General features: G+C 43.1%; 1 protein-coding gene across 2 annotated transcripts in view; it reads right to left on the reverse strand.

Annotated features, from left to right (window-relative positions):
* The window catches only part of scn8ab (sodium channel, voltage gated, type VIII, alpha subunit b), a 67,651-nt gene that overhangs the window by 14,698 nt on the left and 38,018 nt on the right, over positions 1-14,935 (reverse strand). For both annotated transcript variants that reach the window (XM_072451511.1, XM_072451510.1), the window contains exons 13-18: positions 13,445-13,577; positions 12,185-12,423; positions 7,632-7,805; positions 6,408-6,764; positions 5,083-5,256; positions 3,464-3,757 (exon numbers count right to left, since the gene is read on the reverse strand). In XM_072451511.1, coding sequence (XP_072307612.1) covers positions 3,464-3,757; positions 5,083-5,256; positions 6,408-6,764; positions 7,632-7,805; positions 12,185-12,423; positions 13,445-13,577 — 1,371 coding nt within the window. The remainder of the gene's footprint in view (positions 1-3,463; positions 3,758-5,082; positions 5,257-6,407; positions 6,765-7,631; positions 7,806-12,184; positions 12,424-13,444; positions 13,578-14,935) is intronic.

Raw genomic sequence — 14,935 nt, forward strand, 5'->3', positions numbered from 1 at the left:
ACACAAAGAAACAACTTTTTTGACTTTAAACATTAATTCAACAAAATAAAGTCGCACTCATTTATTAAATATGGTGACATTAGATGAGTTTTGGCCCAGTGTTTGCTGGGTAATTTCCTGGTGTGATGTCATCGATTACAAACAGGAAATTAAATTAAAAGCTTAAAAAATGTGCTATTCTGTGATAAACTGTTTCCAAATTTTTTGCAAAATACCAAATATATTTATCTTAAGTGCATTTTAGTTCGATGATTTAGTCATCCGACCTGTAGGGGGCGCTTTAACCCAGAGGCTTCACAATGTTTGATTCTTATTGAAAACATATTAGGAAAAAAGGCCATCATTTCAGACATAACGACTTTATTTGGAAATGGATAAATTTGACGACCAAGTGGGACTTTTATTTTAAATTAAATTCGCCGTGATTCTGTCTCTTTGGGTGTTTAGTTGACGTTTCTTTGTATTTTTACTTTCGCTCTCTCGTCCATGTTCTGTTCTGGGTTTATTCTTTTCAGCGCACTTAAAAGCACAATAAAGGATAATCTAATCTAATTCCTATAAAAAATTAAAGAAAAAATAGAAATAAATAAATTTAATAAAATAGATAAATGAAATAAATGAAATAAATTAAATAAATTAAATAAATGAAATAAATGAAAATACATAAAAATATATAAATAATACAAACAGATACATACAAATAAATAAATTGAATAAAATAAAATTGAATAGATTGAACTAAATTAAAAAAAATGAAATAAAATGAAATGAAATAAAAAAAAAATGAAACAAAACAAAGCCCTAATTCTTTCACTCAAATCAATACAGTGTTTTTTTGTAGAGCCCAGAACAGCAGTCGCCTCAGAACTCAGGACTTCTCAAAAACAACAGGTTTGAAAGTGGAACAATGAAACTGTCAAATGAAACGGTCAATAACGGAGAAGCAAATGAAAATAAGTAAACGCAGAGCCTCGTCTGTTCTTAGACTCGTCTTCTCGGGAAGGAAAAGTCCAAAACCTGGAGGAGGAGAACAGCTCGACTCCCACAGACAGATGCAGATAGAAGTCTAGAAATAGATCAACTCTCTCCAAATGTCGTTAAGCTGTGGAGCTAACGTCCTGCTCAAGATCCTCGTCCCGGGAGCAAACTCCTCATTTATTATGTCAAAGGGGATGTAGAAACATTCAAATATTAAGAGTTGAAAGGCTCGACGATTATTCATGATTATTGAGACTAAACAGTGAAATGTTTAATTTTCCTGGTCTAATTTGACTATTTCTTTATAAAACTGAACTTTCCAAAAAAACTAAATAACGTTAAATTTGACAAAAAACGCCATATTTTATAAGTGATTGATTTTCATTTTTTGGACAGTACATGAAATAAAAATACTTAATTTTGCTTCTGAAACGGTCACAATTATTATATTTGTGTTGTTACGATTGGATTGTGACGTGAACAATCTCGACTGTTGAATACAACAAACCGTAACTTCATCTGAAATATGTTTTATTTTAACATTTCACGCTTCAGTTTTCCCCCAGACGTCGCTCGTGAACAGGTCAAAACCTTTTTTCTTTTTCTTTTTTTATTTGCATATGTTTGTTCTGGCTGTTTTCTGTTTAATAAATAAATAAAATAAATAAAATAAATAAAATAAATAAAATAAATAAAATAAATAAAATAAATAAAATAAATAAAATAAATAAAGTGCATGAAGTGATTAAAATGAAAAATGAAAATAAAATGAATAAAATGAATAAAATGAATAAAATGAATAAAATGAATAAAATGAAATTATTACAATGAATAAAATGAAAACTCTTTTGTCACAAAGAAATATTACATATTAATTATTTTTGCAGCAGCAGCAGCAGCAGCAGCAGCAGCATTATTGCACTAGACTCATAATTCACAGTGGAATGATCGTGCACTTTACAGTCTCCTGGAGTCAGCAAAGCGAGTGCATTCAGCTCCGTTCACTCGCCTCTCGCCGCCGCCGCACAGAACAACCTCTGCTCTTTCCCGCTGTCATTGAAGAGCCCCGCCCCCCCTGTAACGCACACACGACCCACTCCGCCAAACCACCAGCGCAGCACTATCTGTTTCCTACAACGCTCCGAACCAGGTCAAGGTGACTTTAACGCGAGCGGACTGCCCCGACTGAGCGGCTCCTCCCTCACGCCGGCCCACCCTGAGCGGCTTCTCCCTCAAGCCGGCCCACCCTGAGCGGCTCCTCCCTCACGCCGGCCCACCCTGAGCGGCTCCTCCCTCACGCCGGCCCACCCTGAGCGGCTCCTCCCTCACGCCGGCCCACCCTGAGCGGCTCCTCCCTCACGCCGGCCCACCCTGAGCGGCTCCTCCCTCAAGCCGGCCCACCCTGAGCGGCTGTCGTCACGAGGTAAACAGCATTAGCGCATACTGTCGTCAGGATGTAAACAGCGTTAGCGCATACTGTCGTCACGGTGTAAACAGCGTTAGCGCATGCTGTCGTCACAATGTAAACAGCGTTAGCGCATACTGTCGTCACGGTGTAAACAGCGTTAGCGCATACTGTCGTCACGCTGTCGTCACGGTGTAAACAGCGTTAGCGCATACTGTCGTCACGGTGTAAACAGCGTTAGCGCATACTGTCGTCACGGTGTAAACAGCGTTAGCGAATACTGTCGTCACGATGTAAACAGTGTTAGCGCATACTGTCGTCACGCTGTCGTCACGATGTAAACAGCGTTAGCGCATACTGTCGTCACGGTGTAAACAGCGTTAGCGCATACTGTCGTCACGATGTAAACAGTGTTAGCGCATACTGTCGTCACGCTGTCGTCACGGTGTAAACAGCGTTAGCGCATACTGTCGTCACGATGTAAACAGCGTTAGCGCATACTGTCGTCACGGTGTAAACAGCGTTAGCGCATACTGTCGTCACGATGTAAACAGTGTTAGCGCATACTGTCGTCACGCTGTCGTCACGGAGTAAACAGCGTTAGCGCATACTGTCGTCACGATGTAAACAGTGTTAGCGCATACTGTCGTCACGATGTAAACAGCGTTAGCGCATACTGTCGTCACGGTGTAAACAGCGTTAGCGCATACTGTCGTCACGCTGTCGTCACGATGTAAACAGTGTTAGCGCATACTGTCGTCACGGTGTAAACAGCGTTAGCGCATACTGTCGTCACGGTGTAAACAGCGTTAGCGCATACTGTCGTCACGGTGTAAACAGCGTTAGCGCATGCTGTCGTCACGATGTAAACAGCGTTAGCGCATGCTGTCGTCACGGTGTAAACAGCGTTAGCGCATACTGTCGTCACGGTGTAAACAGCGTTAGCGCATACTGTCGTCACGGTGTAAACAGCGTTAGCGCATACTGTCGTCACGGTGTAAACAGCGTTAGCGCATGCTGTCGTCACGGTGTAAACAGCGTTAGCGAATGCTGTCGTCACGGTGCCATCCCTGTACTCACGTCCTTGCTGTTCTCCACGTCGGACTCGCTGCTGAAGTCCTCCGTGTTGAGGTTCTCAAAGTCGGACTCTCCCACGGCGATGGGCACGCACACGGTCAGGTTGGGGTTGTGGATGAAGGACATGTAGTCTTCGTCGATCATGTACTTGCCCACGCTGCTCCCGATACCGCTCGTGGTGCCGTTCCCGTTCTTGGCGTAGTCCATTTCGCGGTTTATGTCCACCGTGTGGTTGGCGATGCACTTGAGCTTCTCCTCGTACATTTCGTCCAGCGGCTTCTGCTCGTCCTCCATGGGCTGCGAGAAAGACGGGAACAAGGGGACGAGACACAGGAATAAGAGGCCAATGTGGGTTAGCGCCGGGCGAAACACAAATAAAGAGTTTATTTTTTTATCATAAGTGTCTTTTATGTCATGAAACAAACTTTAGAAGAGACTTAGATCCACAAAACCGAAAGTGGAACAAAATGTGACTTTTTTTGTGGTAATAATAATAACCTGGTAATGATAATAACCTATTAATAATAATAACCTGGTAATAACCTGGTAATAATAATAATCACCTGGTGTTGATAACAATCTGGTTATAACCTGTTAATAATAATAACCAGATAATAATAATTACCTGGTCATAATAATAGCTTGGTATTAATAACAACCTGGTAATAACAATAATAACTTGGTAATAACCTGGTAATAATAATAATAACCTGGTAATAATAAAAATCTGGTTATAAACTGGTAATAATAATAACCTGGTAATAACCTGGTAATAATAACCTGGCAATAACCTGGTAATAATAATAATAATAACCTGGTAATAACCTGGTAATAATAACCTGGTAATAACCTGGTAATAATAATAATAATAACCTGGTAATAATAACCTGGTAATAATAACCTGGTAATAATAATAATAATAATAATAACCTGGTAATAATAATAACCTGGTAATAATAATAACCTGGTGATAACCTGGTAATAACCTGTTAATAATAATAACCAGATAATAATAATAACCTGGTCATAATAATAGCTTGGTAATAATATTAACCTGGTAATATTGACAGGAATAACATGGCAACTAAATAGTGTATAAGTGGTAATTAAATGACAATAAAAGGACACATACTTTATTCTATAATAGAAAGGATTCACTTAAAGGCAGTCCTTATTCTAGTCGTGTGTCTTTACTCTGCTATTTTCATCTTATTATTACTGAGATTAGTATTATTATAATAAACCTTGTTGTTATTAATCTCCACAAAGCAGGAAGTGCTGTTAGCATGCCAATGTGGCCAATGTGGCGTTTTATTTATGTATTAATTTAATCAAGACTATATTATATCTGTAACAGTTACATAGTGTAATGAATATAACAAACATGCTTTTTCCAAAAACACAACACAGGTCAAAGTGAGAAGTGCTCACAGACTTGGACAAAGATGGACATTCTAACTAAACTCCTGGACAGATAACACAGTCTGAATGTTATTACATAGGTAACAGAGAAGATGTGAGATGAATAAGATACTAAAACTCAGCTGCAGCGCCTTTAATCCATCAGCGGGTTCAGACAAAGCCCCTCATCTGCAGTTTGGACGTGCGACTGCAGCGAGTACCTTCTTGAGCACCTGTGCCACCACCGCCCTCATGTTGAGCTTGAACCAGGCGATCCCCAGGTGGATCCGGGCCATGGCGAGCTGCAGGTTGTTGGGCTCGCCGTCGTCGTCTGTGGCTGCCAGATTATCAGCGCTGAAGGAGCTCAGCAGCAGAGCCAGGAACAGATTCAACACCTGAACGTCCACCAGAGGAAGAATCGAGATCACGTCAGCAACGAGCCATTTATAGATCATATCACCATAAACGATAATAACAAAACACAATGACGAATGAACTATATCAGAAAAATCATGAGAAAAAAAGAGGAGATTAGACCTTTAAGTATAATAGTCTCATCAATTAACTTCATTCAAGTCGATATCGTGACAGGCCTAATGTGTTTTTACATGTTATTTTTCATCTTTTTCATCTTTTTCTAGAACCAAATAAAAAGTTTTAATTGGAAAATATTGTATACATATTATTTAGCTGAATATGTTATTTTAAATGTAATTCAGGTGATATTAACATACTTATCAATAATGTGTGATTTTTCATGTAGTACAGTGACCTAAATAATTACATAAACGATGTGTTGTTATATTAATTATGTGTAATGGATTCTAACCTCATTAAATCAATTCTATCAATCAGTCCACTGTGGTTTTGAAATATAATCAAATTTAGGCGTAAAAATGCTCTAACAATCAATTCGGTTGTAAAATTAGGTGCATCTAGAGGCGCGAGGTAAATCAAAAAGTTAATGAAATCACAACTGAGGTTTTTTTTAGATGTGCAAAAGTAGAATAAAGTATATTTAACGGACACATGTTATCCATTATTATCATTTTTGTTATTATTATCGACCTTTAAACACTGCCGTGCTTTGGCATCTCGCGCTTTACATACTATAAATAATGTATCTGCTGAAAACACGCATTACTTTATGTCTGTGAGGCGTTCCCTCGTCAGGATTTGTGTTAGAACTCCCTCGACTGGCAGCAGAGGGAATTACCATGGGGAAATAAACGATAGCTAGCTTGCTCCGACATGCTAATGCTAACACGCAGTTGTAATGAGACAGATTTGAGGCGGAAATGCTCGGAACAAGATGATTTATGGGCGTAAAACAGCGCAGAAGATCTCCGAGCTCTAACTTGGACGTCAAAAACCTGGGAAATTTGAACCCGAGCGTTTTTGAGGCTCAGAGGGAGCGAACGTACCAAACAAGATTCATCACACAAGCGCGAAAGAAGCTCAAAACATCTCCCGGTAATGTTTTTTGGGGCCGACGTTATAACATGGGTCAATTGTCGTTCTGTCTTTTTCACAGCGCCGTACTCACCACCAGGTTCCCGATGACCATCACCATCATGAACACGGTGAGGCACATGGTCTGACCCGCCACCTCCATGCAGTCCCACATGGTCTCGATCCACTCGCCGCACAGCACGCGGAACACGATGAGGAACGAGTGGAAGAAGTCGTGCATGTGCCAGCGCGGCAGCTCGCAGTCCTGGGCTATCTTGCACACGCAGTCCTTGTAGCTCTTGCCGAACAGCTGCATCCCGACCACGGCGAAGATGAAGACGATGATGGCCAGAACCAGGGTCAGGTTCCCCAGGGCGCCCACCGAGTTGCCAATGATCTTGATCAGCATGTTCAGGGTGGGCCACGACTTGGCCAGTTTGAACACTCTCAACTGGAACATGAGAAATGTGCGGAGGTTCAGTGACGGGGAAACGTTTGGTATGTTCTCTGTTAGGGGGCGTGGTCTGGAAACGCGACATTTCCTGGAGAATGATCTGCATTTTCAGCGCAACCAATTCAAGTCGAGTCACAATCGAGCCTTAATGGAAGTTGTTTACGTCGCGTTACCTTTGAAAAGTAAAGCGATTGTAATGCAGTGTGGACATTAGATTACAGCTGGCGGCGCTAGCATCGCGGTAGCATTTCATCCGGACATTTAGACACATTTGGGATCACTTTATCCTTCTCCGTGTCTTTGTGTCTGACCGAGCAGCTCTTATACATTAAAATGACTGGCTTGCGTCCCAAACAGAGGTCCTCGGACAGCGACTGTGTCTATGCCGGGCCAAAACAGAATATCTACACTGCAAACAATGGATATCTAGTCACAGTTAAAGTGACTTGAATCAAGACCAAATAACTAAAAAGTATGTGATTTGGAGCTGGGTTCTTTTGTCAAATGGAACTCACTAAACGACATTAAAGGTGGATTATATAACTTTTACGGTAGAGCATCGAGAAAATAAAGACGCTAACTCAAAAGTGCGGGAATTAGAGCGGCAGGAAATGTCAGGAAGTGTTTATATTTGACAATCAAGAGGAAATTGAGTAAGCAACACCTCCAGAGGCATTTGAACAACATTTGAGAAAACAATTGAAGAACATGTTTGTAGACGTCTGAACTAGAGTGAAACGAGATCATTGCTGACTGAATCCAAACTGAAGGGTTCACGGTTTTAAAACAGAATAAAAACCTCAAGGACCTAAGCGACTTCCGAAAGACTTATTTGCTACTTGAGTTTTCTCCCGTTGGACTCACCAATCTGAAGGACCTGAGCACAGACAGGCCCTCCACGTCGGCCAAACCCAGCTCCACCAAACTCAGCGTCACGATGAAGCCGTCAAAACAGTTCCACCCTTCCTGGAAGTAATAGTACGGGTCCATGGCGACCAGCTTGGCGAACATCTCCCCGGCGAAGATCCCTGTGAACACCTGCAGGAGAGCACGGAGAAGATTGAGAGTTAGTTCAAGATAAATGGATGGGAAGAAGAACACGTGAACTCATCTGAATATCTAGGAACAACTTTGACGTTTGATGATCGCGTCAAATGTATTTAGAAAACAACACACACAATCATAAACCCAGCTATTCCTGCATCACTGTGAAGCAGTATGTCGATTATAGAGGATGACGACCACTGTTCCATCACTCTGAGCTGCTTCCATCGGGGCACAGATACAGACTTCCTTACGTTTCCATCGGGGCACAGATACAGACTTCCTCAGGCTTCCATCGGGGCATAGATACAGACTTCCTCAGGCTTCCATTGGGGCACAGATACAGACTTCCTCAGGCTTCCATCGGGGCATAGATACAGACTTCCTCAGGCTTCCATTGGGGCACATATACCGACTTCCTCAGGTTTCCATTGGGGCACAGATACAGACTTCCTCAGGCTTCCATTGGGGCACAGATACAGACTTCCACAGGCTTCCATTGGAGCACAGATTCAGACTTCCTCATGCTTCCATCGGGGCACAGATACAGACTTCTTCAGGCTTCCATCGGGGCACAGATACAGACTTCATCAGGCTTCCATCGGGGCACAGATACAGACTTCCTCAGGCTTCCATTGGGGCACAGATACAGACTTCTTCAGGCTTCCATCGGGGCACAGATACAGACTTCCTCAGGCTTCCATCGGGGCACAGATACAGACTTCCTCAGGCTTCCATTGGGGCACAGATACAGACTTCTTCAGGCTTCCATCGGGGCACAGATACAGACTTCCTCAGGCTTCCATTGGGGCACAGATACAGACTTCCACAGGCTTCCATTGGAGCACAGATTCAGACTTCCTCATGCTTCCATCGGGGCACAGATACAGACTTCCTCAGGCTTCCATCAGGGCACAGATACAGACTTCCTTACGTTTCCATTGGGCACAGATACAGACTTCCTTACGCTTCCATCGGGGCACAGATACAGACTTCCTCATGCTTCCATTGGGGCACAGATACAGACTTCTTCAGGCTTCCATTGGGGCACAGATACAGACTTCCTCAGGCTTCCATTGGGGCACAGATACAGACTTCCTCATGCTTCCATTGGGGCACAGATACAGACTTCCTCAGGCTTCCATTGGGGCACAGATACAGACTTCCTCAGGCTTCCATTGGGGCACAGATACAGACTTCCTCAGGCTTCCATTGGGGCACAGATACAGACTTCCTCATGCTTCCATCGGGGCACAGATACAGACTTCTTCAGGCTTCCATCGGGGCACAGATACAGACTTCCTCATGCTTCCATCGGGGCACAGATACAGACTTCTTCAGGCTTCCATCGGGGCACAGATACAGACTTCTTCAGGCTTCCATCGGGGCACAGATACAGACTTCTTCAGGCTTCCATCAGGGCACAGATACAGACTTCTTCAGGCTTCCATCGGGGGACAGATACAGACTTCTTCAGGCTTCCATCAGGGCACAGATACAGACTTCTTCAGGCTTCCATCGGGGGACAGATACAGACTTCCTCAGGCTTCCATTGGGGCACAGATACAGACTTCCTCATGCTTCCATTGGGGCACAGATACAGACTTCTTCAGGCTTCCATCGGGGCACAGATACAGACTTCTTCAGGCTTCCATCGGGGCACAGATACAGACTTCCATACGCTTTCATCTGGACAATTTTCATTATTTAAATAGCCAGAAACAATTAAAAAAAATCTCTTTCAGTTGCAGTCTTAGTTTGTCCGTCATTTAAGTTAAGGGGGTGTCTACAGAGCCGCGGTGCACGGCCGAAACGGCATGGTTTTTTTGTGCCGCAGCTCCTGAAACTGCTGGGCTATTTGACCACGCCGGGTCAGGGTTAGGGTTAAGGTTAGGGTCAGGGTTAGGGTTAGCCATGAGGCTATATGGCAGTGCCGCGGCTCCTGAAACTGCTAGGTTATTTGACCGCGCCACGGCTCTGCAGCCACGGCCTTAAGTTAAAAAGAGTTTGCTGAGAACGTTCTGAAGACATTTATCCGTCATAACCACCATGAAATATTACATTCAAATCAGTTGACCTCGATGTTTCTCTGCACTGGTCTGTTTTATCAGGTTTAGTTGCAATTAAATTAAATGTTGAGCTCATCCTTTCCTAATTATGACTTACTTTGGTGGTGTAGAACCTGTGGTAAATATTTATCACAGTTTTACATCCGCTAAGCTGCACTTCGGGAAGACATTTTGAAAAAAAAGAGTTTAAACAGACATCACTCTGTGATGTCATCAGTGTGCGACACAGAGACAGTTTACACTGACACACTTTTCTGACAGTTTAAACCATCGTTGGACTAAAGAAAGATGTTTTATGGTGTTATTGTGTCAGATCAGAACTGTTGTGTCATTCATGTGGATGTTGGCTATTGTTTACAGTCTGGTTGCTAGGTAACAGCTGTGGAATGACCTCTACCCATGTCATTTTTGCTCTGCTGCTCATGTCCAACCAGGAAGTACAGTTATAAACGTTACGAAAAATTGTCAAATTGTGGACAAACGGGAAAAAAGTTTAGTCAAATCTAAAATATAATTGTGTTGACTGCGTTTTTAGTGAAATCTGTCGTCTGACTCTAAAATGAAAGTGTCTGAAGCGTAAAAGACACGGCTAGCGCAGAGGATAGCGGCCTTCGATAACTCGAACCGCATTAAACGGTGGTCCGCGAGTCCCTTTCCTCGTAAAGAACCTCAAAGTGACTGCATTACAGCTCCACCCTGACTCCGCCGGTTCCTCCACCGCCGCCGCCGCCGCTGCGCAGAAATTGCTGCCCGAAGGTTTGTGCAAGAGGAAGAGGTAAGAGTTGAGGTAAGCAAGAAGCAGCATTAGAGCGAGGCTGCCTGTCTGCTTTAAATGGGCCTAAATGTTTAATGAGGACTGTATATATGTGTGTGTTCTTAAGTGCAAATATCAAACTAAGTCACCCGCCCGCTTTACTCTTAAGGTCTTGTGGGTAAAAACCTGGACGGCTTCTGGTAAAATAGTCCACGCCGCAACGCCGTTTCTACAAACTACGGTGATTCGGCTTCGCGGGAGCGCTTTTCAAACTTCACGTATAGTAAAAGCAAACGTTTCAGCCAAAATATTGCCCTCTTGCGTTATCTAATTGTCTAATTGCGACACATTTTAGCAAGTGACGTGCCCAAAGGGTTTATGAGCGCTGTAGTGAGTTAGATGGATATAAATATAAATATAAACCTGGAACCTCAGCCTTAAAGGAGACATATTCCGCAAAATCAATGAGCTTTAACCGTCTTACAACAGTTTCCTCATCATTTTCTCACTCAAAGTTATATTTGTTTGATTCCTGCGTGTTTGACTTAATCCCGTTTTGTCCTGCAACCGAGGCTCGAGAACACTTTCTCCTACCCCCTAGCCCCGCCCACATCCCTGTACTATTCAACGTTGTTATTGAGACAGTGAGTGACACGTCGGGTTCTAAAATGTCACGTGGCCGCTTTAAAGAAATGAAAATATGTAAATGACAATCAGCCTCTCGTTGCGGTGAAATGTGACTACGAAGAGGCGGGGCTTGTCCCTATGAAGAGGCGGGGCTTATCACTCATGCAGATCTGAACAGGAAGTCAAAGAACCTGTTTCTATTATTAAGACGTTTTAGATCAACATTGTGGTTTATCATTAACAAAATGTAAAACCTGCTTATGTTCTTGCTCATCATGAAGTGACTGAAAAGAGCATGATACGTCTCCTTTAAAGTCGTACTCAAATTGTACAGTTTTCCCTAACCCTCGTGTGCGGCCCCGGAGGTCTCAACGACGTGCAAATATTAGCATTTCGTAGCCGTTTGTGCTAAATATCGAAGCAGGACTAAAACTGTTCCCACGATCCAAATTCATGTCTTGGTTTTGCCCTTTTCAACCAGATTAAGATAACTAATCAGGTTCAAACTAATGTTAAGGTAAAGTTTAAAGTTAGGTTCCGATTCTCTTGCAAAACTATTATGGATGTACTTTTCATATTTCAGTTGATCCGTACGTATACTTGAGTTTCACATCAGTTCCAGTTGCGATGGAGGATAAAGAAAGGGGAAATTCTTAATATTTGAGGAATTTCCAAAGCATTTTAATACAAAACTCACTGGCATCGGATCAAAATGTCAATATCTGGCTCTGTATCGAAACGAGAATCGTTGGTATCGCCGATCACAACATACGGTACGCTTTATTTTGACAATTTTTCCCTCTGCATTTGTCCCCTTCAATGCAACTGGGCGGATAAAAACATGGATAATTGGTGCTACATATGGTTCTTTTATCAGAACTGTGAGTATAGAAGACAATACGATGACATGGTTTGGTTCTTACCAGATTTCCCATGGCCAGGACGCCTTCGAACTGCGGGGTCATGGGGTAGTGCTCCATGGCCATGAAGAGCGTGTTGAGGACGATGCAGATGGTGATGGCCAGGTCCACGAACGGGTCCATGACGATCAGGTACACGATGTGCTTTATCTTCAGCCACATGGGACAGCAGCTCCAGATCAGGAAGACGTTGGCGAACTTGTACCAGCAGGGGGGGCATTTCCTCTGAGACTCCTCCAGCTCTGGAGAGGGAGAAATGACCAGACTTTAGGTGTGATCAGTGCATTGTCTCCATCACTGCCTTTTACGTGTGAGTTGAAATGTATTTGTATTACAGCGTTTTGTGTGTTTGTGTACGGGAGAGATGTTTGTTTTTAGGGGTTTGTTTCATGTCCAACCAGGTCTAAACCAGGTCTAAACCAGGTCTAAACCAGGTCTAAAACAGGTCTAAAACAGGTCTAAACCAGGTCTAAAACAAATCTGAAATAGGTCTAAAACAGGTCTGAAATAGGTCGAAAACAGGTCTGAAATAGGTCTAAAACAGGTCTAAACCAGGTCTAAAACAGGATTATTCAAGGGATGAACCAGGTCTACAAGAGGTCTAAAAGAGGTCTAAACCAGGTCTAAACCAGGTCTAAAACAGGATTATTCTGGGGATAAACCAGGTCTAAAACAGCATTATTCTAGGGATAAATCAGGTCTAAAACAGCATTATTCTGGGGATAAACCAGGTCTAAAACAGCATTATTCTGGGGATAAACCAGGTCTAAAACAAGATTATTCTAAGGATAAACCAGGTCTAAAACAGCATTATTCTAGGGATAAACCAGGTCTAAAACATCATTATTCTGGGGATAAACCAGGTCTAAAACAAGATTATTCTGAGGGTAAACTAGGTCTAAAACAGCATTATTCTAGGGAAACCAGGTCTAAAACAGCATTATTCCAAGGATAAACCAGGTCTAAAACAAGATTATTCCAAGGATAAACCAGGTCAAAAACAGGATTATTCTAGGGATAAACCAGGTCTAAAACAGGATTATTCTAGGGATAAACCAGGTCTAAAACAGGAGTAATAGGCACCTAAACTGCTGCAGTTGTATGAAATCTACTGCAGAGACACCATCATTGTCCTTCTACCTGTTTAAACGATCATCTTATTTTACACAGTGGACAGTAGTGTGTCCTAAAGGGTGGGAACAACGGGTTTATGATTGACCAGAGCGACACGGTGTGATTGTGGCGAGCGCGGCGAGGACGCACCCTCGAGCAGAGTGTTGGTGACGACGCTCATCTGGCTCTTGGTGTGGTCCTTCTCTTTGAACGACGAGTTGAGCTGATCCACCGACACCATGAGCGAGCCCGAGTGCTTCTTCTTCAGCTCCACGTCCGTCGTCTGCGGCAAAACAACAGCTCCGTCAGTGGTCACGGGGAGGAAGCGCGGGCATTTGTGCTTTAGCTCCAATGATGCAAAAAGACCAAGATTCCACAGTGTAAATTCTCAAACACACTTGTTACTGACTCTACTTGTATATTTCATGTATTATTATGACATATTTGAGACTTTAAGGGGCTCAACGAGGGTCCACAAACCTCTTGTCTCTAAGGAGATGTAATTACACTACAAAAAATGAGAAGGTTTGATTTAATCGCTTGTGTGACGCAGAGGATTTCACTGGTTTCAAGACATGTGTGACTGGTTTAGCTTGAAATAAGATGATAATTCTGCCCATGAGGTAAGAACATAATTTTCCCCGTAGGCAAATCATTTGACTTGAAAGGAAATAAAAGGAAACAAGTTGTTTAAATAAGAAACATATCTTAGCCCATCAACTAAATACATCTTAACTAATTAAAGTTATTGAATTTAACATGAATATTCTGAATTCAAGTCACTTTAACTCAGCTCCATTTGTTTTCTTTGCCGTGTACTTGGTCTGGAATGTTCCACAGTATGACATTACATTTATCTAAGACTAACAGGTAATGCTTTGCTGAGTTTATAGCCAAACTGAGGAACATGCCAGTTACAATTACATCTCCATGGAGACGAGCAGGTGGCGAACGACCCTCCACCAGAAAAGTGACATAATGCACCAAATTCACGGTTCACTCTGCACGTTTCTCAAATGGACCAGAATGAAATAGGTTCTGTCCTGGTTTGAGCCCGGTCTGGTCCTGGTGGAGACCTGGTTTGGTCCTGGTAAAGTCCAGGTTTGGTCTTGGTAAAGTCCAGGTTTGGTCCTGGTGGAGACTCGGTTTGGTCTTGGTAAAGTCCAGGTTTGGTCCTGGTGGAGACTCGGTTTGGTCTTGGTAAAGTCCAGGTTTGGTCCTGGTTTGAGCCCAGTCTGGTCCTGGTGGGGACTTGGTTTGGTCGTGGTAAAGTCCAGGTTTGGTCCTGGTTTGAGCCCGGTCTGGTCCTGGTGGGGACTTGGTTTGGTCGTGGTAAAGTCCAGGTTTGGTCCTGGTGGAGACTCGGTTTGGTCGTGGTAAAGTCCAGGTTTGGTCCTGGTGGAGACTCGGTTTGGTCGTGGTAAAGTCCAGGTTTGGTCCTGGTGGAGACTCGGTTTGATCGTGGTGGAGACTTGGTTTGGTCTTGGTAAAGTCCAGGTCTAGTCCTGGTAGAATCTCGGTTTGGTCCTGGTAAAGTCCAGGTCTGGTCCTGGTGGAGACTCGGTTTGGTCCTGGTAAAGTCCAGGTCCTGGTGGAGACTCGGTTTGGTCCTGGTAAAGTCCAGGTCCTGGTGGAGACTCG

This window comes from Eucyclogobius newberryi, unplaced genomic scaffold (genome assembly GCF_026437365.1).
Source record: "Eucyclogobius newberryi isolate DKJ021-1_F unplaced genomic scaffold, fEucNew1.0.hap1 SCAF_19, whole genome shotgun sequence".
NCBI classification, from domain to species: Eukaryota; Metazoa; Chordata; class Actinopteri; order Gobiiformes; family Gobiidae; genus Eucyclogobius; species Eucyclogobius newberryi.